At 36.9% G+C, this 24,422-nt stretch overlaps 1 protein-coding gene across 1 annotated transcript in view; it reads right to left on the reverse strand.

Moving 5' to 3' along the window:
• The window catches only part of CCDC73 (coiled-coil domain containing 73), a 120,199-nt gene that overhangs the window by 74,299 nt on the left and 21,478 nt on the right, over window positions 1-24,422 (reverse strand). Inside the window, exons 2-4 of the mRNA XM_061201548.1 lie at window positions 12,201-12,272; window positions 2,143-2,214; window positions 453-488 (exon numbers count right to left, since the gene is read on the reverse strand). Of these exons, the coding sequence (XP_061057531.1) occupies window positions 453-488; window positions 2,143-2,214; window positions 12,201-12,272 (180 nt within the window). The remainder of the gene's footprint in view (window positions 1-452; window positions 489-2,142; window positions 2,215-12,200; window positions 12,273-24,422) is intronic.

The following is a 24,422-nucleotide window of genomic DNA, read 5'->3' on the forward strand; positions in this document are numbered from 1 at the left end:
TTAATGCCAGATGAATTTCTAGCATTGTTCAGAGTTGTATACTCTTTTCCTGTTGGTCTGCATGCAGATGCAAGTCATCTTACTGTTTTTTAAAGAAGGTAATTTCATTGAAAAGGCACTAAAAATATATTATACTTAATAGAAACACTGCAGTATAGTGGAAAGAGCATTAATTTAGGGGCTGAAGAAATCTAGGTTCTAGTCCCAGCTTTGCCACTTCAAAATGGGAGCTTCAGTAAGTCATTTATATCTTACTAGGCCTCAGTACTCTCAACTGTAAAATGATAAGAGCTCGAGTAACATGATTCCTTTAGGTCCTTTCTGTTTCTAAAATTTTAAGAAATTAACAGTCTCCATTTGTTTATTACCAATGCTCCTTTCCATTATGGTGAACAACTGATAATTAAATGCATTTAAATTATGTTTCAAATTATTAAAAAATTAATATATACCTTTTCTTCTTCCAAGGCACACATCTTCATTTGCAACTGATAAAGAATTTTAAAAATTAAAATTCAGGTAAGTGAAATGTTACCAGTGATTTACACTGGTCAGTGAGACTACAGAAATGTTTTACATGTCTATATTGTTTGAACTTAGTACAATGTGATTATGCTACTTTTACACTGAGAAAATAAACAATAAAAGGTATAAAAGGGGGAAAAAAGATAGTCACCAAAGAAAATGAACAATTTAATCTCACAATCAGAGCACCAATCATCCTTGAAAGTTCAGTTTTTCCCTCCAGCTTTTTTTAAATGTTTCAATATTTTGCCATCTACTCATAAACAATAACATATAACATTTTCTGAATGTATACTTTTATGAAGTTGATATCATTTGTATTTGCACTGACAGTATTTTCTGAAATTTTTTAAAAATGCATGTGTTAGTCTAATAAATAAATAATGACATTTTAAAACAGAAAAACTAAGGTGAACTTGCCAAAGGAAACTAATTAAATATTCCAAGCAACACAAGGATACTAGGCAAAGTTGTCAAGAAATAAAATTTTTCTTTGGAATTTCTCCATCTCATTTTCCATATTCCTCACTTACATTCAAGAATCCTTTTTTTAAAGAGAAAGAAAAGAAATTAAAAAAAAAAAAAAAAAAAAAGAACCCAATAGCACTTTCTTATCTACCCTTCAATTACCTGGATATTCTTTCTTGCCCAGAGTCCCTTGTGGTAACAGAGACATAGAACTGCTCTCTCCTAAAGAATACTATGTTGTACATTTGGTTTCTGCTTCCTTACCCTTCAATTAAAACTCCCATAACTTAGGTAAAGCCAATTTCAGACTATAAGGAAGTTTATCATCTGCTTAAACAAATCCACACTACAGTGTAAATTACCAATAACCTTAACCCACTAGTGATTAGGTTATATAGGTTTATTTCTTTTTATGCATTTCTCTCTAAACACACACACTTGTATGTAGATAAAAACAAAAAAGGGGGAAGGAAAAAGGAAAAAAAAAATGGTGATGTTGGCATGGCTATAAGGAAAAGCACTTCCAGAGTACATTTTCCATAGGCACATTTCTTACACTTACATTTTATAATTAGGGACTGAAGAGAAATGTGAGGTAGTAAAGAAGAGCTATAGAATTCAAAATAACAGAAGGAGTTGTTCTTCATTTCTTTAAAATATTTTTTTTTCAATTCTTCTACTGATCTTTCTTAGTTGTTAGTAGTTGATATTTATGGAGGTGCATGATAATCACATCTCTTCATCCTTTACATCTCCCTACTTGCATTTCAGCTTTTCACCAGTGTTATAATGTTAGCTTGGGTAAAGGAGTAATGTGGAAAAGGTAAGCTCCTAGGATATGCTAATTAAAGACAGAAAAGGGAGAAGGGAGAGAAAGAGCAAGAACACACATATCACTAACATATTTCATTTAGGACCAATAAAAACACATCTCCAAGAAAATAGTATTCCTAATTTCTTTCCTTAACTAAATCATTCTACTACATTATATTATTATCAGTTGTGATTCAAAATAACCTTATTTCCTGCTTCCAATAATAACCTTTTTGTCTTCAGTGAGTATGGAGAACAACCTGTCATAATATTCATGAGAAGTGGGAAAACTGCAATATTTAAAACTGTAATGTTTGTCTATCCTTATGAAATTACCTGCTTTTTAAAAACTGCCATTGCTTCTTTGTGTTGCTTTGTTAATGTTTCCTTTTGATTCTGAAGAGTTTCCTATTTTAAAATCATGAAAAGTTAAAACAGATTCTAGCCACTTTCAGTTTTAAATTTTAATTGGGTTCACAAATTAAAGTTAAACATATTCATTGCACATATTATTTTATGCTCTTAAAATGCAACTTATGACAATTTTATGATTTTTTTATCTGTCATGGACTCAGCATACAATAATTTTGCTTCCAGTTGCTTCTTCATGATAAAACATATTGCTCTCTAAAATTTTAAACTCTGAATATAGCTTACTTTAAAGTTTTCTTCAAGAAAATATGTTTCATCAAAAGTTATTAAAATTAAGTCTAGTATACAAGCAGACTACAGTCTTATTACAGTTTCCAAAATACCAATTTTATTATCTAAGCACAAATGTTTACATGGTAACATATGATTCTTTAAATTCACTGAAATAATTTTTTACAAAACCAAAACTACCACAGGGCATTTTTGAAAAAAAATCCATGTATACAATTCCATTTCTTTCCCCTCCACCTTTTTTTGGTAGAAGTTGTGTGTCCTGTCCTTTAGATTCAAGATGAATTTTTTCTTCTATCTTTATCAAATAATTCTCATAATTTAAAAAATTAGAGCTAAAACTGGCAACCACTTTCAAATGCTTCTGTTATTTTACTCCATGATTCTAAATATACACTGATTTATCAATTTAAAAAACTTATCTACTGACCTCCTATATGATAGCTTTCTTGTACAAACATAATCCTACATGTCCTCCGTTTATTCTTCCAACAGAATTATATAAAAATTGTGGCTTAAATCAATAGTCAGTATTTATACTCTTATAACTGCAATTTTTATTCAATGCTAAGCCATATGGTATATCATGATTACATTTCTTTTTTAAAAATTTATTTATTTATTTATTTATTTATTTTTGGCTGCATTGGGTCTTTGTTGCTGCGCGTGGGCTTTCTCTAGTTGCGGCGAGCGGGGGCTACTCTTCCTGGACCCAGGTTTGAACCTGTGTCCCCTGCATTGGCAGGCGGATTCTTAACCACTGTGCCACCAGGGAAGTCCCATGATTATATTTCTATTCTTATACAACTTTTATTTTTCCTGAAGTTAGCAATTACTTTAAAATATTTGAATTCCCATAACTAATTTTGAAAAATAATACTGCCAGTTCCAAGGTCTGTATCAATTGGTTCATATGATCAGAGGCAAAAAAAAAAAAAAAAAAGAATAGAAAAGGCAAAGTGAGAAGATCCCAAGAATGACTTAGGAAATCCCAAACTGCATAGGAAAACAGACATTTTTTTTTTTTAATTTTTAAATTTTTGGCCATGCCACGCAGCTTGCAGGATCTTAGTTCCCTGACCAGGGAATGAACCTGGGCCCTGGCAGTGAAAGCACCGAGTCCTAACCACTGGACTGTCAGGGAATTCTCCAGAAACCAGACATTTAGAAAAGCTGTAGATATTGGACAAAATTTTTCAGAGGATATTGCCCAGTTTTCTTATGAAAATATATTAGACTCTACTCCTGCAAACAAGGAAAGAATAAATTTATAGGACACTTCAGGGATAAATTCTTTGAGGAGCAGATTCTGAAGTAAATATGAACTCCAGCTCTCTCCCCGTTTTTTGTGAACAGCCGTAAATCTAGAAATAGGAGATTTAATATGCAACAAAAACTGGAATGGGAAATAGCCCCATTACTAGATCTCCAAATTCAGATCTTCAAAAAGCCTTAGAACAAAAGAAGAATAAACTGGTACCCTTACAGATAAAACAATTTAATACTCCCACTCCAGTCATCAAGCATGAGAGGAGTGAGTCTCATGGTAAAGACACCTGTAGATACTTATTATAAGCAGAAAAGACACTGGGGGAAAAAAACATCCTGAACTAGCTAAGAAAATGAAGGGAAAAAATATCAGGTGGGCAAATCAATGTCACTGCTCTGACACGCACCCAACTTCCCATTTATTCCTCAAACTTACAAAGAGCAATTTCTCTAAATATTAAAAGAAACCTTGAAATTTTATTCATACCAGAAACTCTGGCAACATCACATAACCTTTCCCTCAGGGTCAATGAGCTACTCAAATAGGGCATATCTCTAGTAATTCAAAGATACTCGCCCCGTTTTAGCCTATAACCGTTATCCTTGGATTCTCAAGTGAGGAATATTATTTTCTCCTTTATGACGCCACACCCATTAACTTAAGACATTGGAGTCTACTATGCAAATAGAATTGAAAAATTAAACTCCTGTTTTTTTGGAGGAGTTTTTTTTTTTTTTTTTTAAGATTCCTCGGGATTCTATTCACAATCAGATCATAGCTTATTTGGATATTGACTTAGGTACCTGTGTGTACCATGGAACCAAATTAAAGATCTCCATGAAGTGGACTCTTTGTGGGCAAAATGTCTTAACTGATATTGGCAGCAGGGTTCAGATTGACCCATCTAAACCTCTACTTAACTTTATACAATACCTCTAAAACCAGAAACGAAGAAGAACTAAAGTCAATTGTCCTAAAGCCTAATAAAGAAAGGATGAATCAATCATACCTATACCAGTTTTAAAATTTTGACTTGTTCCCCAGTCAAAAACCCAATGGGTGAAGATTTGTTTAAGACCTTAAGGCCATAAATAAAATATCAATTTCCCCAATTCATTGAGCCCAGATACTATTTTATCTTCAATGCCACCTGACTCTACATACTTTACTACTATATATTTATCTGTGTTCTGCTTTCTATGGCGTCCCTTTAGATCAAAATAGTTTTACCTGTTTGTTCTGTCCTGGGAGAGTCAACAATTTACCTGGACAGTTATGCCTCAGTGGTTTACTGAGGAACTTAGGGACCTTAAACCTCCCTGTAAACTCTACACTTATACAATATGTGGGCAAGCTTTCGTTATGTTCTAAAGATGAAGAGAGCTCTAAGACTGACTCCATTTATCTACGTACTGTTTTAGCTCAGAAAGGACATGAGAATTCCAAAAAAAGTTTAGTATTTCATAAGAATAAAGTGCATTATTTAGGGTATAATTTATCCCAAGGGGGTAAATCTATTATTCCTGATAAATTATGAGCCCTTCAATACTTTCCAAGGCTGTTTACTAAGAGAAAATTAAAAAGTTGTCTAGATTTCACTGGCTACTGTAGACAATGGGTTCCAAACATCTCTGAAATTGACACATTTCTATATAATTTAAGTCCTCAACAATGGAACCTTTCCCTTAGGAACTTAAACACGGACAAGAATTTTGTGATTTAAAAATAACTCTCAACAGCCCCCCTCGCACCCCCACAATTGGGGTCCTCCAAATTGTCATAAAGCTTTCTATCTATTTGTATCTGAGCAATGTAGACAAGTCCTTAATACTCTAACAGAACACCACAGGTATCATCAGGGCCCAATTGCTTACTACAATCTTCCCCTCAACCCAGTGAGGGGAAAATCCTACTCCTTATCTAAGGATAGTAATAAGCAGCAGCCAAACTAGTAGAGGCCTCTACTGACTTGGTTTAAGGATCTTGTTTAAATTTGATGGTTCTGTATGCTGTACAATCCTGGATGCTACTGAAAACACACTTCTTGGCAAGCAGGCTTACATCCTATGAACTTTTTATTATTTTCTCCGTCACACATTTCAACTCAGTGTTATACTTTAAAGATTGCTACACTTTTCCCATTACCCAAAGAAGGGGAATTCCATGAGATCTAACCTCTGTCCAAACAATGACTATGCTTCAAATGGATTTATTAGAAACTCCTACTAGAAAATCTAGGTTTAATATTATTTGTTGATATATCATTTTTTATAACTGAAATGGGAACTATCAGGCAAGATATACTGGAACAGTCTCAACTGACCCCTAAAACATGACTCCTTACCAGAGGTAAAACCAGTCCTGATGACAGTACTTACCCTCTCAGCAGAGCGTGCCAATTGTCAAGAGATAAGAGAGTTAACATAAAACTAATATCAGATATACCTTTTGGAGTAGTCCATGATTTTGTAATACTGTAGAAACAATGAGAGTTTCCAACCTTAATAGGAATCCCAGTGTAAAAATGAACAACAGTTTTAAGTACTCTAATGCTTCCTAAGGAGGTGGCTATCATGAAGCCACACTATTAAGGGATAACAAAGCCTAAAAGAAATATCCTAGGTTTATCTTTATGACACACAGGCAGCCCTCAATCAGGTCCTGGCCCCATTATACTCTAAAAAGCTAAATCTTTCTGGAGATTAAAAAATCTTATTTTGGAATGCCCACAACTGGCTCCAGAATCTGAAAAGAATACATGGTTGTAAACTACAAGAGAATCCCTGGCACTTTCAGGACAGACACTTGGTGGCACCAGAGAACCTTGACGAAACTCTGCAAACATATTTTACAAGGAATTACCCATCAGAGCAAGGACATATTGAAAACGATATTCAATTAGCATTGGTGGGGAAATTTTACTAAGATTTTTGAGGATGTCTCTGGTGCAAATCTCATCTGTCTCCCTCACAATCCTAGTAAAACTGTTATCCTTGTAAATCCAAGCTTCAGGACCCCACTGAACATGTCCAAATGGACTTCCTAAAATAAACCCCTACAGTGGGTTCTGAATATGTTCTGATCATTGCTTGCTACTTCTCTGGATGGATTAAAACTTTTTCTTGAGAGAGAGCTATAATTAATGAGAGTAGGAAAAAAATTACTTGATTTTGTGTTCCCAATATGAGGATCTCCAGTAACAGAGGCACTCATTTTTCTGGACCTGTTTTTAGAGAACTCTGCAAAGCCTTGTCATTTATTTAGATATTTCATTGCCCCAATCATCCCCAATCTTGAGGAAAAGTAGAGAGAGTTAATGGCACCTTAAATCTGACACTCTTGAACTTCCATGACCAAGAAGGTTATGTCTAACTCTCATGACTTAAGTCCACACTCTCCTACACTTCACTGGCTTCTACCATACACACCTATTAGAGGTTACCACATGAAACTGGCTACTTGTGCCCCAATCTTGGACATTTTCTTACTTCAGACAAACCTGGCAAAGTACTCCAAGGACTCAGGAAATATACTTCATGGTCTTATCACCATCTCACATAAGTTGCCTTTCCTCTACATGATCTAAAATACAGATAAACATAAGCTGAGAGAGTTCATTACCATTAGACCTGCCCTGCAAGAAATGATATGAGTCCTACAGGTTGAACTGAAAGGACATGAGAGAGTAACTCAAAGCCATATGAAGAAATAAAAATCTCAGTAAAGGTAAATACATGAGCAATTTATAAAAGCTAGTATTACTCTAACAGCAGTTTTTATTTCTTTTTAAAGAAACTAATACTTTTAAAAAAAAGACAATTATTAGGCTAAAAGCTAGTATTACTGTACCTTTGGTTTGTAACTCCATATTTGCTTTCTACATAATTCAGAGACTAATGCATTTTTAAAACTACTAGTTTATTCTCTTGAGCACACAATATATAAAGATGTAATTTTATAATATCAACAACTGAAAGGGGTGTAGATGGAGTTATAAAGGAATAGAGTTCTTGTATGTTATTGACATTAAGCTGATACAAATTCAAATTAGAGTGCTATAATGATAGATGCTAACTGTAATCCCCATGGTAACCATAAAGGAAATAGCTAGAGAATATACACAAAAGGAAATGAGAAAGGAATTTAAACATCTCACTACAAAAAAATCAACTAAACACAAAAGATGATGGTAATGCAGGAAATGAGGGACAAAAAACTATCAGACACATGGAAAACAAATAGCAAAATGACACAAGTCAGTTGCTCCTTATCAGTAATTACTTTAAATGTATATTTTAACTCTCTCACCTAAAGACAAAAATTGGAAGAATGGAGAAAAAACATGATCCAACTTTATGCTGTCTACAAGAGACTCACTTTAGATCTAAAGACACAAACAGGTTGAAAGTAGAAAAACGGAAAAAGATATTCCATTAAAATAATAACCAAAAGAACAAAAAAAAAAAAACAAAATTAAAAATGGCCTTTAAATTTTAGGAAGTTACATTAGACAAAGAAAGATATTATATATCCATAAAACGTTCAATAAGGAAGAAGATATAACAATTATAAGCATTTATGAACCAAATGACAGACCATCAGAATATATGAAGCAGGGCTCCCCTGGTGGCACAGTGGTTAAGAATCCGCCTGCCAACACAGGTTTGATCCCTGGTCTGGGAAGATCCCACATGTTGTGGAGCAACTAGGCCCATGTGCCACAACTACTGAGCCTGTGCTCTAGAGCCTGCGAGCCACAACTACTGAGCCCACATGCTACAACTATTGAAGGCCGCATGCCTAGAGCCCGTGCTCCACAATAAGAGAAGACACCACAATGAGAAGCCCTCACACTGCAAGAAAGAGTAGCCCCCGCTCGCTGCAACTAGAGAAAGCCCACGCACAGCAACGAAGACCCAATTCAGCCAAAAATAAATAAATAAATAAATTTTAAAAAAAGAAAAGAAAAGAATGGGAGAGATCCTCCCTCCCTTTAACAGAACAGAAAAACAATAGAGAAAATCAGTGAAATTAAAAATTGGTTCTTTGAAAAGATAACAAAATTGATAAACCTTTACCCAGATGGACTAAGAAAAACAGAGAAGACTCAAATTACTAAAATCAGAAATGAAAGTGGGGACATTACTACTGATTCTGCAGAAATAATAAGTATGATGAGAGTACTATGAACAATTGCATGCTAACAAATTGGGTAACCTAGATGAAATGGAGAATTCCTAGAAATGCAAAACCTACGAAGACCAAATTATGAAGAAATAGAAAATTTTAATAGACTATAGGAGACTGAATCCATAATCAAAATCTCCCAATACAGAAAAGCCCTGAACCTGATGGCTTCACTGGTGAATTCTACCAAACATTTAAAGAACTAACAGCAATCCTCCTCAAACTTTTCCAAAGAGTTGAATAGGAAGGAACACTTCCTAACTCATGCTTGATGCCAATATTACCTTGATACCAAAGCCAGATGAAGACACATCAAGAATACTACAGACCAGTACCCCTGATGAACATTGATGCAAAAATTCTCAAAAAAATACTAGCAAACCGAATTCAGAAGCATATTAAAAGGATCATACACCATGACCAAGTAGGATTTATCCCTGGGATAAGAGAGTTCAACATACAAAAAAATCAGTCAACGTAATACACCACATTAACAGAATGAAGACAAAAAAGCACACAATCATCTCAACTTATGCAATAAAAAGGATCCGACAAAATTCAATACACTTTCATGGTAAAAAAAAAAATTCAACAAACTAGGAATAGAAGGAAACTACCTCAACATAATAAAAGCCATATTTGAAAACCCCACAGTGAACATAATATTCAATGGTAAAGGACTGAAAGCTTTTCCTCTAAGATCAGGAACAAGGCAAGGATGCCCACTTTCACAACTTCTATTCAACATAGTACTGGAAGCACTGGTTAAAGCAATGAAGCAAGAAAAAGAAATCCAATTTGGAAAAGAAAAAGAATTATCTGTTTGCAGATGATATGATCTTATATGTAGAAAACCCTAAAGATTCCACAAAAAACCTGAATAAATGAATTCAGCAAAGTAGTACGATACAAAGTCACACAAAAATCAATTGCATTTCTATACACTAACAATGAACTACCCAAAAATGAAATGAAGAAAACAATTACATTTACAATAGCACTAAAAAGAATAAAATACATAGAAATTAACTTAACCAAGGAGATGAAAGACTTATAAGCGAAAACTACAAAACACTGCCAAAAGAAATTAAATTAAAAATAAAAAATACAAACATATCTTTTGCTCTGGGATTAGAAAACTTCATATTTGTAAGATAATACTATCCAAAGTTATCTACAGATTCAATGTAATCTCTATCAAAATCCCAATAATATTTTTTGCAGAAATAGAAAAACCCATCCTAAAATTCATATGGAATCTCAAGGAACCCAAAATAGCCAAATAATCTTGAAAAAGAAGATCAAAGCTGGGGGACTCACACTTCCTAATTTCAAAACTTACTGGAAAGCTCCAGGAATCAAAATAGTGTTGTACTGGCATAAAGAAAGACACATGGACCAATGGAATAGAATAAAGAGCTCAGAAATAAACCCTCACACACATGGTCAAGGGTGTCAAGATCATTCAATGGGGAAAGAACAGTCTTTTCAACCAAAGGTTCTGGGAAAACTGGATATACACAAGCAAAAGAATGAAGCTGAACCCTTACCTAACACCATATACAAAAATGAACTCAATCAAAACACCACCAAACAACCTGTTAATAAAGCAAAACCATGCTTATTGGAATTCATTGCAGTAAGTGAGGACACTACCTTGACAGAGTCTTAGTAGTATCTCAAAAGGAACAAGTTAGAATTGGGTTATATAGAAGGTTATGGGATTTAGGTGTTTGGGGGAACTTAAGATACTTTTAATTTACATTGCCAATAAGAAATATATGAAAGTTCTATTTTTCTACAACTTTGAAAAGTAAGGTAGGAATCTGGTTTTATTTTTCTTCAGATGGTATACCCAGTTCTAATATCATTTCTTGAATAATCTACTTTTCCCCACTGATCAGAAATGTCACCTTTATCATTCACTAAATTATCTTATGTATTTGGATCTATTTCTGGACTCTATTATAGTCTATCTGTTCATGTATACTACCAAGCTATTTTAACTATTATAGCTTTATAATATATTTAAGAATCTAGTGTGACTAGATTCCTTTTCAAAACTTTCCCAGCCACTCTTGTAAGTTTATTTCCACATAAACCTTAGAATCAGCTTAAGTACACCAAACACACACTTGGTATTTTAAATTGGATTGTATTAAACTTACTGATTAACTTAAGGATTCTGATAATTTTCTACTGTTGACTCTCTCTATTCAAAACAAGATATGACTTTACATTCTGACTTTACATTCTGACTGTATGTCTGCTTGGAGCTTTAGATTGTATTTGGTGTTTACCTGTTTTTTCTCTCCACAAACAGGTCTCTTTATTTGACCTGTCCCTCATATGTAACCCAACTCTGGTTTCACTCCCATTTCTACACAACCTTGTGGATCTCTCTGGCCTCAAAATTCCCATTGTTGGCCTATCCTCTGTCATTTGAATTCTATTTCTGACATGTTATCTCCAAGTTCCTGTTTCAATATTGCCAAATACTGAGAAGAAGGGTCATCTTAATTAAGCTTTCAATTTTTAGCTGTTAAGATTACTTTGGTGGGGGACTTCCCTGGTGGTCCAGTGGTTAAGACTCCACACTCCCAATACAGGGGGCCCAGGTTCAATCCCTGGTCAGGGAACTAGATCCCACATGCTGCAACTAAGAGCCCGCAACCCGCAACTAAAAGATCTTGCATGTCAACAAAGATCCCACGTGCCATGACAAAGACCTGGTGCAGCCAAATAAATAAATATTAAAAAAAAGAAAAGATTACTTTGGTGGAAAGGCAAGAGAGGCCCTATCAAAAGTGCCTCTATATGGATAAGGATCAAAAGAGAATCAGATATGATACTATTTTTTTAAAGATTTGGTTATAGTATACAACAACAGCCTAGGAAAATACAGTACTATTCTGAAGTTTCACTTCTTAAAAAATATTTTGACTCCTCTATAACACACAATATGTTTCTCAGATATGAAATAATTCATAGTAGTTTTCAGAGTTATCCTTGTCTATTTTCTTATCAGAAAGCCTGGGGAAAAATGGTTATTCTCACAGAAGAAACTAACACAACATTGTAAAAAAAAAAAAAAGTTATTCTCAGTTTTCTGGAAGCCTAAATGTTCTTAACACTTTTAGTTGGAATTTTCTTGAGACTCTCTAAAATGATGCACAATTCCCCAAATATGTTTAGGAAATTTAAAAATTAACTTCACAATTAAGGATTAAAATACATAAAATAAAATGTTAATTAGAGGGGGGAAAATACTCACCTTTTGCCATTTAAGTTCTTGCGTCTCCATAATAATTTTACCAATCTGCTCTTCATACTGAGCTCCTGCTTCCTAAGTCAAAAAGAAGAAAAATACTAGGAAAATTAGGACTTGAAAATTTCCAGTTTCAGCTCTTTCTAGAGAGATAAAAAGAGCATCCTCCCACACTTACAACAAGAAAAAGGGCTGGAAAATTTGCAAATTAAATAGCCAAATCCATCAGGGAACTGAGGTCCCAGATCAACCAAGTAATCCAAAATCTGGATAGAGAAACGGGTTACTGCAGGGAGAACAGAACCACAGCATTTGCTTACCTGGGACATAAGCCATTGAGTACTGATTAAAAAACTCAGCTAAAAGTCCTTAATAAATTTCTAAAGGCAGAACATGGGCTGGTGTAAGAACATGAATCTCCTGAGGGCCCCAGAAATAAGGAGGTTTATATCTTTTAGAAGTAAGGAGGTTTATACCTTCTAACAGGTTTTTCTTCCATGAAACCCACCAGGTGGTTACAGGGAAGGATGGGAAGAATCTGAGACAGCTTTTCCCCTGTGGTACTGGCTGGGGAGGAGAAGGGCAGTCACAAGCCTTCTTCCCTAAATCTCCTACAGACCAAAAACCTTAATGTGCAGGGGATAGCACAACAAAAACTATATCTAAGGACACTAGTGGAAATCCTCTGCAGCGGGGAAAAGGGACCAGCAGATACCACTGAAAACTCTACCTAGACAGACCTGTCTTTCTTATCTCCTCTAAGGAACAAAAGCCTTAATCTACAGGGGGAAGGGCAATAGAATCTAGCCCATGAGAGCACTTATGGAAACCCACTGCAGATGAGAGGAGAAGACAAGAAAAATAGAACAGCTCTATCTTTGGGGAGGGGAAGGAATACATGCTAGGCCCACCATTAAATACGAAAGAGGGATCAGAATTCTTGTGGCGGCCTCACCTTGAGACTTGGGTTCACCAAAAACTGAGGCTTAAAAGAAACATCAGAGAATGCTCCTATTCCCCACCTGCCGCCACCACCCAACTAACAAGTGTCAAGTAAAAAAACAGTGAGACATAACTGGGAGAGCTGCAAGGATAGACTCTCTCTGGGAAGCAGCACAAAAGGAAGACCCAAAGTCAAGGGGGGGAAGCCCAAAGCCAAGCAAGAAGCAGTTATTTAGAAAAACCCTCTGATTTCATTTAAAATATTGTAATACTCTTGAATTAGCCCACACAATAAACACAAGGTATCACTAGAGAAATCTGAAGCTTCTGTCGGAAACTTCCAATAGGTAGACTTGAAAGCTGCCTGGTTGAGTGTTGAAGGCATACCCCAACACACACACACACAGCTCTTCTGCAAAGACTGAGAGTTTTTTTGTTTGTTTGTTTTGGTTCCAGGTACTTAAGGAAATCTATGTCAAACAAAGCACTAGATGATCACTAAGCTAAGAGCACATGACAAAAACTGAAGACTTAATTATTTCAGAAAAGTCACTACACAAACAAATAATGACAAAAACAAGAAGCAACCCTGAGAAGAGGGAGGAATCTTATTTCCAGAGTTGTCACATATTCAAAACGTTCATGTCCATTTCTCAAAAAATATTTACAAGGCATGCAAGTAAACAGAAAAGTGTGATCCAGTGCTTCCCTGTTGGCGCAGTGGTTAAGAATCCGCCTGCCAATGCAGGGGACACGGATTCAAGCCCTGGTCGGGGAAGATCCCACATGCCACAGAGCAACTAAACTCGTGCACCACAACTACTGAGCCTGCGCTCTAGAGCCCACGTGCCACAACTACTGAAGCCCGCGTGCCTAGAGCCCGTGCTCCGCGACAAGAGAAGCCACAGCAGCGAGAAGCCCGTGCACTGCAACTAGAGAAAGCCCACGTGCAGCAACGAAGACCCAACGCAGCCAAAAATAAATAAATAAAATAATTATATATTTAAAAAAAAGTGTGATCCATACACAGGAAAAAAAACAATTTAATAGGAACTGTCCCTGAGCAAGTGCATACAACAGACCTAGACAAAGACTTTAAATCAATAATTTTAAATATGCTCAAAGTGCTAAAAGAACCATGTACAAAAGTCCTAAAGCCATTAAAAAGTTAAGGGAATGCTACAAACAAGTTTATGTTCATAAATTTGACAACTTACAGAAACAGACCAATTCTTCTAAAACCACAAACTATCAGACCTCAACCAAGAAGATAAATAACAATCTTCAAAAGCCCTATAGTCATAAATTTAAAAGCTCCAAAAAAAGAAATGTACAGGCCACATAATTTCACCGTAGAATTCTGAATGATATGCATTCTAAAGTATTTAGGAAGTGCACTGATGCCTGCAATTTACTCTGAAATCATCAAAAATAAAGTTGAAGGAGGGATAAGTAGATGGATAGACGTGATAAAACAAGTACAGTAAAATGTTAATGGTGTATGAGTGTTCACTGTCAAATTCTGTTAGTTTTGCTGTATGTTTGACAATTTTCATAACAAACTGGGAGAAATCAAAGAGTGGATGTTAACAGATAAAATACATTTTGTTATGAAATATTTTCCTATGACTCTCTCACATGTTCTTTGCTTTATTACACACACACATACACACACTTATGCTATGGTATTCAAAGAGGCTTTCATGAAAGCTGTCTCAGTGAAAACGCTTTCAGCAGCAAGTAGCAACAACAAACCCCGACTCACAAAGGCTTATGGGACTTACTGTCTCACATGACAAGTCCAAAGGCAGAGTCCTTCTAGAATTTATTTCAGTGGCTCAACAATATCATCAAGGACTATAATTCTGCCCATCTTTCCATTTTGCCATTATCCAAGTGATTTTCCTTAAGCTTTTCAACCCTTGGCCACTTTAATTTTAGGCATCAAGGACGGAAAGGACATTATCCTACAGTAGAAAAAGTGTAATCTCTTATTAAAAGGATAACAAAACTTTTCCCAGAAGTTTCCTAATCATATCTTCTAATATCTCATTGGCCATAACTAGGTCATATGCCCACTCCTAAACCAGTTGCTGGCTGGTGAAATGCACTGAACCTTCGTGAGTGGTTAGGACAGTCAGGATTTACCTAACTCATATTGGTGAGGGTTGAACCCTAAGACACAGTCAAGGTTCTTCCAGCATGGAATAAGGGACAGAATGTATACGAACAAGGTATGCTATGTGATAAATAAAGTGAGGAGAGAACAGAAGCTCTCAGAGTAATATGTACCTATAGTCAAAACATTGAAAAAAGAAATAAGTGTATACACATTTTTGGGGGGAGGTGTGTAGAACATATAACATGCATATCTTCCCAAAGCAGGTGGATTGAAAATATACAAGATACAGCTTTCTTCATGTGGGCCTGGTTATACACTTCTCTTTTATTTTTTATTTTGTTTAATTTATTTTATTTTTGGCTGCATTGGGTCTTTGATTCTGCACGTGGGCTATCTCTAGTTGTGGTGAGTGGGGGTTACTCTTCGTTGTGGTGCGTGGGCTTCTCATCACAGTGGCTTCTCTTGTTGCGGAGCACTGGCTCTAGGTGTGCGGGCTTCAGCAGTTGTGGCGCACGGGCTTCAGTAGCTGTGGCTCGTGGACTCTAGAGCACAGGCTCAGTAGTTGTGGCGCACAGGCTTAGTTGCTCTGCGGCACATGGGATCTTCCGGGACCAGGGCTCGAACCCATGTCCCCTGCATTGGCAGGCGGATTCTTAACCACTGCACCACCAGGGAAGCCCTACACTTCTCTTTTAGTGCCTACAGGGGATTCTCAGATCTTACTATGATTTAGATACTGTTCTAAGCACTTTTTATATATTAATTTAATTTAGGTATAATTTTATGCATTACTTGTATTCTTGTTACTGCCATTGTATAAGTGAGGAAACCGGGTTATCAGCCAGAGGATAAATAACTTGCCTAAAGTCATATAGCAGGTAAACAGCAGAGCAAGTATTTGAACCTAGATGATCTGTCTCCAGAGTTTCTTAAACATCCCATTATATCACCTTTAAGAAACTGTGGATGGTATAGGACAGTATGAATTGCTATAATATACTCCTTTCCTTCAAAAACTTCAGAATTTAATCTTCATATCCCATAAAAGTTAGAAAACCATTCAAAATCACACTACCTATTTTAAATATACAAGTATATTCTGATTATTTGGTCGAACACTTCAAAATAAGAAATATTTGTTGAAAGGAAAGGCAAAAAAAACTTTTAAATTGTTATGGATATTCTAATATTAATATTTTTCTATTTGAGAAGTCTTTTTAATAGATTAAGTTGACTTACATGAAAACAGTAGTTTAAATACGAATTAGGAAAGAGATTTTTTTAAATGTGAACTTTTAGGCTATGCCATGCATATTAGAGATATTTACCTTGGATAGTTTGTAGATAATCAAACCAAGAAACTCTCGGAAAGAGAGATTAGTATTGTATTAGACAGCATGAGGAACTGAATTGGGCAATTTTGTAGGAGGTGGATTATGAGTTTGAAAAGGAGAATAAAAGTACCCAGTAACAGTTTTGGCTGCTTGGACAAGTGCCTGGTGTATGTACTATGTCCCTAAATCTGTTCAGGGTCAAGAATTGAAGAGGCCTGACCAATACACAGCCCATCCTGTAAAACTACAGCCTGAAGCAAGTACTTCAAAAAAAGCATGACACTTTCTAAAGGTTATAAAGAGTAAATAAACCATCAAATTACTCCTCTTTTATTGTTTTTATAAAAACACTTAAATCCTTGTAGTCCTAAGGCAGCTAATAAAAAATAAACACTTTCAAGGTTCTATCTTGTATACTTTATTGAAGTTACAGATGGGATTTTCTTACCAAATTTAATATATATTTTCTCATTGACAATTTAATAAGAATTTTTATTAATAACTTTTGAAAGCTGCTTGAAGAATGAATAAAAATGAAAAGTTCAAATGAAATGTAAATAATAATTTTTAATAAAAAGCATGAAGTTAAATCAAAATCCTAATATAGTAGAAGCATATTATAATATTATCTTTCAGCAATGTGGATAACACTCATTTTATCAGTTTTCCATGCAGTATAAAGATACAGATTCTACAAATCATTATAATTACAAAGGGGTATGATTTCACTCATAGCATAACTAATTTTATGGGGCATTAAAATGCTGCTTAATGTTATTTACCACATATTATACCATTAATTACCCAGTTTCCTTCACAATTTCCCTAGCAAATCATTGTGGGTTTTTTTGTTTTGTTTTGTTTTAGCGGCGCCCCGCCAAAAGGTCAAAAGGCCAAAAATGAAGAGAAAAAAAGAGACAATAGAAATGGATCTACAAGGGGTCCAGATATTGGCATTTATAGACACAGACTTGAAATAGATGAAACTAATATGCTCAAGAAATTATATGACAAAATCAATTTTAGCAGAGGAATGAAAGTTATAAAAGTAGAACCAAATGAAAATATTAGGACTGAAAATTTAAGAAGTGAAATTAAGAACTCAATAGATTGACTTAATCATCAGATTAGGTAAACTGAAGAGAAAATTCATTAACTGAAAGAAAAAAAGAAATAACCAGACTGAAACATGGACAGAAAAAGAAAAAGAAGGAAAATATAGACAAAAAATCAATAATTATATAGAAGATTTGAACAAGACTGACAAAGTTGACCAAATTCACAGTCATAGTATACTGTACCCAAGAAATACATATTATTTTCAAGTTCATCTATGTTGAAATATTTACCAAACTTGATTATATGCTTGGCTAGAAAGAAAAGCTCCAAAAATATTAAGTGATTGAAATTATATAGAGCTTATAATCTAACATAGTAAAATTATGCTAAAAATCAATTTTTAAAAGTTAATAAAAAGGAAAATAAAACTCCCAAATATTTATAAATGAAGTAGTACACGTCTAAATAACGCATGGGTCAAAGAATAAATTACAATGAAAATTAGAAAGTAATCTGAACTGAATGATTAATGAAGATAAAATCTACATAAATTTGTAGAAGCCAGCTAAAGGCATGCTAAGAGAAAAGTTTAGAGCCTTAAATACTGTATATTAGAAAAGAAAAAAAGGTTAAAATTAATCAACTAAATACCATCTTCAAAAGTTCAAGACAAAAAAACAACAAATTAAAGTAAGGAAATAATAAGGATAAGAGCAGATAGTAATAAAACATAAAACAAATATGCAAGAGAATCATCAAAGTCAAAATTTAATTCCTTGAAAAGACTAACATAATTGATAAACCCTTAGAAAGACTGATCCAAAATTCCTACTCATTCATAATATCTCTGCATGAGTTACTTCTTCCATGAAGCTTCCCTCACTCCCCTTAGTAAAGTTAGGCATTTCCTTAGCCACACTCTCACAGTATATTCTGCACTCCTTTATTATTACATGGTATTACAATCTCTAAAACCTGTCACAGTAAGTGCTCAGGAAACATTAAGTGAATGACCAAATATAGTTTTGCTTGTTTAATATCTCTCAAAAATAAAAAAAGAATCACATTAATTTGTACTATAGTATTTCTTGAATTTTCACTGTTTCAAAGTCCTAATTTCTTTTTACAAACTTTTTATTTTGAAATAATTTTAGATTTACAGAAGACTTGTGTAAAGATAGTAGAGTTCTTGTATACCCTTTACCCAGATTCCCTAATGTTAAAATCTTACATAAGTAGGATACACTTATCAAAGTTAAGAAAGTAACATTGTAACAATATTATTGATTAGACTACAAAGTTTATATATTTCACTAGTTTTTCCACCAATATCTGTTCCAGAATACAATATGGGATACCATGTTACATTTAATCATGTCTCCTTAGACTCCTCCAATCTGTGAGAGTTTCTCAGCCTTCTTGTTTTTCATGACCTTGATATTTTTGACAAGCATTGTTGAGATATCTTGCAGAATATTCCACATATGGGGTTTGTCTGATATTTTCTCATGATTACACTAGGTTTCGGGGAAGAATACCACAGAGGTAAAGTTCCCTTCTCATCACATCATATCATGAGTACTTGATATTCACATGAATTATTGATACCACACAAATTCTTTCTGGGGATCTTAACCTTAATCACTTAGTTAAGGTGGTATCTGCCAGGTTTCTCCACAGTAAACTTAACTATTTTTCCCTTATATTTTCTATCTGTTAGAACTTAGTCCACAATCAAGGCAAGGGAAATTAAGCTCTACTTCCTAGAGGGAGGAGTATCAAACAATATGTAAACATGTATAAAACCACCACAGTAACTTACTAAATAATTTGGGGAAGATATTGTGTGACTATGCAACTATTCTGTTTCTCCTTAAAGTTTCATCCACTAATTTTAGCATTCATCAGTGGATCTTCCCTGCAGGAATTATTACTGTGATGTTCTAAGGGTGGTTTCTATTTCTCTGCTTCCTCCTACATTTATTAAATGGAATTAAAGATTTTTCCCGAAAAACAGCCAGCTCTACCCACCACCAGTCGCTCCCATCAGGAAACTTGCACAAGCCTCTTAGACAGCCTCATCCACCAGAGGGCAGACAGCAGAAGCAAGAAGAACTACAATCCTGCAGCCTGTGGAACAAAAACCACATTCACAGAAAGGGAGACAAGATGAAAGGCAGAGGGCTATGTACCAGATGAAGGAACAAGATAAAACCCCAGAAAAACAACTAAATGAAGTGGAGATAGGCACCCTTCCAGAAAAAGAATTCAGAACGATGATAGGGAAGATGATCCAAGACCTCGGAAAAAGAATGGAAGCAAAGATCGAGAAGATGCAAGAAATGTTTAACAAAGACCTAGAAGAATTAAAGAACAAACAAACAGAGATGAACAATACAATAACTAAAATGAAAATTATACTAGATGGAATCAATAGCAGAATAACTGAGGCAGAAAAATGGATAAGTGGGGACTTCCCTGGTGGTGCAGTGGTTAAGAATCCGCCTGCCAATGCAGGGGACACAGATTCATGCCCTGGTCTGGGAAGACCCCCACATGCCATGGAGCAACTGAGCCCGTGCGACACAACTACTGAGCCCGCGTGCCTAGAGCCCGTGCTCCACAACAAGAGAAGCCACCGCAATGAGAAGCCTGCACACTGCAACGAAGAGTAGCCACCGCTCACCGCAACTAGAGAAAGCCCGCGTGCAGCAACGAAGACCCAACGCAGCCAAAAATAAAATAAATAAACTTATTAAAAAAAAAAAAAAAAAAGAACGGATAAGTGACCTGGAAGACAGAATGGTGGAATTCACTGCTGCAGAACAGAATAAAGAAAAAAGAATTAAAAGAAATGAAGACAGCCTAAAAGACCTCTGGGACAACATTAAACGCAACAAAATTTGCATTATAGGGGTCCCAGAAGGAGAAGAGAGAGAGAAAGAACCCGAGAAAATATTTGAAGATTACAGTCAAAAACTTCCCTAACATGGGAAAGGAAATAGCCACCCAAGTCCAGGAAGCGCAGAGAGTCCCATACAGGATAACCCAAGGAGAAACACGCTGAGACACATAGTAATCAAATTGGCAGAAATTAAAGACAAAGAAAATTATTGAAAGCAGCAAGGGAAAAATGACAAATAACATACAAGGGAACTCCATTAGGATAACAGCTGATTTATCAGCAGAAACTCTACAAGCCACAAGGGACTGGCATGATATACTTAAAGTGATGACAGGGAAGAACCTACAACCAAGGTTACTCTACCCGGCAAGGATCTCATTCAGATTCGATGGAGAGATCAAAAGCTTTACAGACAAGCAAAAGCTAAGAGAATTCAGCACCACCAAACCAGATCTACAACAAATGCTAAAGGAACTTCTCTAAGTGGGAAACACAAGAGAAGAAAAGGACCTACAAAAACAAACCCAAAACAATCAAGAAATTGGTCATAGGAACATACATATCGATAATTACCTTAAACGTGAATGGATTAAATGCTCCAACCAAAAGACACAGGCTTGCTGAATGGATAGGCAAACAAGACCCATATATATGTTGTCTACAAGAGACCCACTTCAGACCTAGGGACACATACACACTGAAAGTGAGGGGATGGAAAAAGATATTCCATGGGAGGGAGGGGCAAGATGGCGGAGGAGTAAGACGCGGAGATCACCTTCCTCCCCACAGATACATGAGAAATACACCTACACGTGGAACTGCTCCTACAGAACACCCACTGAACGCTGGCAGAAGACGTCAGACCTCCCAAAAGGCAAGAAAATCCCCACGTACTTGGGTAGGGCAAAAGAAAAAAGAAATAACAGAGACAAAAGAATAGGGACGGGACCTGCACCAGTGGGAGGGAGCTGTGAAGGAGGAAAGGCTTCCACACACTAGGAGCCCCTTCGTGGGCAGAGACTGCGGGTAGCAGAGGGGGGAAGCTTCGGAGCCACGGAGGAGAGCGCAGCCACATTGGTGCGGAGGGCAAAGCGGAGATTCCTGCACAGAGGAGCGGTGCCGACCAGCACTCACCAGCCCAAGAGGCTTGTCTGCTCAGCCGCCGGGGCGGGCGGGGCCTGGGAGCTGGGGCTCGGGCTTCGGTGCTAGCCGGGAGGGAGTCCGGGAAAAAGACTGCAGCTGCCAAAGAGGCAAAAGAATTTTTCTTGCCTCTTTGTTTCGCGGCGCGCAAGGAGAGGGGATTCAGAGCGCCGCCTAAACGAGCTCCAGAGACGGGCGCGAGCCGCGGCTATCAGCGCGGATCCCACAGCAACAGGGACGCAGAGGGAAAAACGGAGAGATTCCCGCACAGAGGCTCGGCGCCGAGCAGCACTCACCAGCCCGAGAGGCTTGTCTGCTCACCCGCCGGGGCGGGCGGGGGCTGGGAGCTGAGGCGCGGGCTTCGGTCGGATCCCAGGGAGAGGACTGGGGTTGGCTGCGTGAACACAGCCTGAAGGGTCTAGCGCACCACAACTAGCCGGGAGGGTGCACGAGAAAAAGTCTGCAGCTGCCGAAGAGGCGGGAGACTTTTTCTTGCCTCTTTGTTTCGCGGCGTGCAAGGAGAGGGGATTCAGAGCGCCACTTAAACGAACTCCAGAGACGGGCGCGAGCCGCGGCTATCAGCGCGGACCCCAGAGACGGGCATGAGACGCTAAGGCTGCTGCTGCTGCCACCAAACAGCCTGTGGGCGAGCACAGGTCATTCTCCACACCGCCCCTCCCGGGAGCCTGTGCAGCCCGCCACGGCCAGGCTCCCGTAATCCGGGGACAACTTCCCAGGGAGAGCGCACGGCGCGCCTCAGGCTGCTGCAACGTCACGCCGGCTTCTGCCGCCGCAGGCTCGCCCCGCCTCCTCCGTACCGCTCCCTCCCCCCGGCCTGACTGAGCCAGAGCCCCCGAATCAGCTGCTCCTTTAACCCCGTTCTGTCTGGGCGGGGAACAGACGCCCTCAGGGGACCTACATGCAGAGGCGGGTCCAAATCCAAAGCTGAACCCCGGGAGCTGTACGAACAAAGAAGAGAAAGGGAAATCTCTCCCAGCAGCCTCAGAAGCAGCGGATTAAAGCTCCACAAACAACTTGATGTGCCTGCATCTGTTGAATACCTGAATAGACAACGAATCATCCCAAATTTAGGAGATGGACTTTGGGAGCAGGATATATTAACTTTTCCCCTTTTCCTTTTTTTTGTGAGTGTAGATGTGTATGCTTCTGGGTGAGATTTTGTCTGTATAGCTTTGCTCTCACCGTTAGTCCTAGGGTTAGGTCCGTCCGTTTTTTTTTTTTTTGGCTTAAAAATTTTTTTTTTCCCTAATAAATGTTTTCTTAATAATTTTTTCCTTATTTTCTATTTTTAAAAAAATTTTTAATAAGTTTTTTCATATTTTTTATTTTAAAAAATTAAAAAATTTTTTTTCTTAATAAATTTTTTCTAAATAATTTTTTTCTTATTTTTAGTATAAAAAATTAATAAATCTATTTTTAAAAATTAAAAAAAATTTTTTTTCTTAATAAATTTACTCTTAATAATTTTTTTTCTTATTTTTTATTATAATTGCTTTATTTTATTTTATTTTATCCTCTTTTTTTCTTTCTTTCCATTTTTTCTCCCTTTTATTCTGAGCCGTGTGGATGAAAGGCTCTTGGTGCTCCAGCCAGGCATCAGGGCTGTGCCTCTGAGGTGGGAGAGCCAACTTCAGGACACTGGTCCACAAGAGACCTCCCAGCTCCACGTAATACCAAACGGCGAAAATCTCTCACAGATCTCCATCTCAACATCAAGACCCAGCTTCACTCAACGACCAGCAAGCTACAGTGCTGGACACCCTATGCCAAACAACTAGCAAGAGAGGAACACAGCCCCATCCATTAACAGAGAGGCTGCCTAAAATCATAATAAGGCCACAGACACCCCAAAACACACCACCAGACGTGGACAAACCCACCAGAAAGACAACATCCAGCCTCATCCACCAGAACACAGGCACTAGTTCCCTCCACCAGGAAACCTATACAACCCACTGAACCAACCTTAGCCACTGGGGACAGATACCAAAAACAACGGGAACTACGAACCTGCAGCCTGTGAAAAGGAGACCCCAAACACAGTAAGATAAGCAAAATGAGAAGACAGAAAAACACACAGCAGATGAAGGAGCAGGGTCAAAACACACCAGACCTAACAAATGAAGAGGAAATAGGTAGTCTACCTGAAAAAGAATTCAGAATAATGATAGTAAGGATGATCCAAAGTCTTGGAAATAGAATAGACAAAATGCAAGAAACATTTAACAAGGACGTAGAAGAACTAAAGAGGAACCAAGAAACGATGACAAGCACAATAAATGAAATTAAAAATACTCTAGATGGGATCAATAGCAGAATAACTGAGGCAGAAGAACGGATAAGTGACCTGGAAGATAAAATGGTGGAAATAACTACTGCAGACCAGAATAAAGAAAAAAGAATGAAAAGAACTGAGGACAGTCTCAGAGACCTCTGGGACAACATTAAACGCACCAACATCCGAATTATAGGGGTCCCAGAAGAAGAAGAGAAAAAGAAAGGGACTGAGAAAATATTTGAAGAGATTATAGTTGAAAACTTCCCTAATATGGGAAAGGAAATAGTTAATCAAGTCCTGGAAGCACAGAGAGTCCCATACACGATAAATCCAAGGAGAAACACACCAAGACACATATTAATCAAACTATCAAAAATTAAATATAAAGAAAACATATTAAAAGCAGCAAGGGAAAAACAACAGATAA

Source organism: Eubalaena glacialis, chromosome 10 (genome assembly GCF_028564815.1).
Source record: "Eubalaena glacialis isolate mEubGla1 chromosome 10, mEubGla1.1.hap2.+ XY, whole genome shotgun sequence".
Taxonomy (NCBI): Eukaryota; Metazoa; Chordata; class Mammalia; order Artiodactyla; family Balaenidae; genus Eubalaena; species Eubalaena glacialis.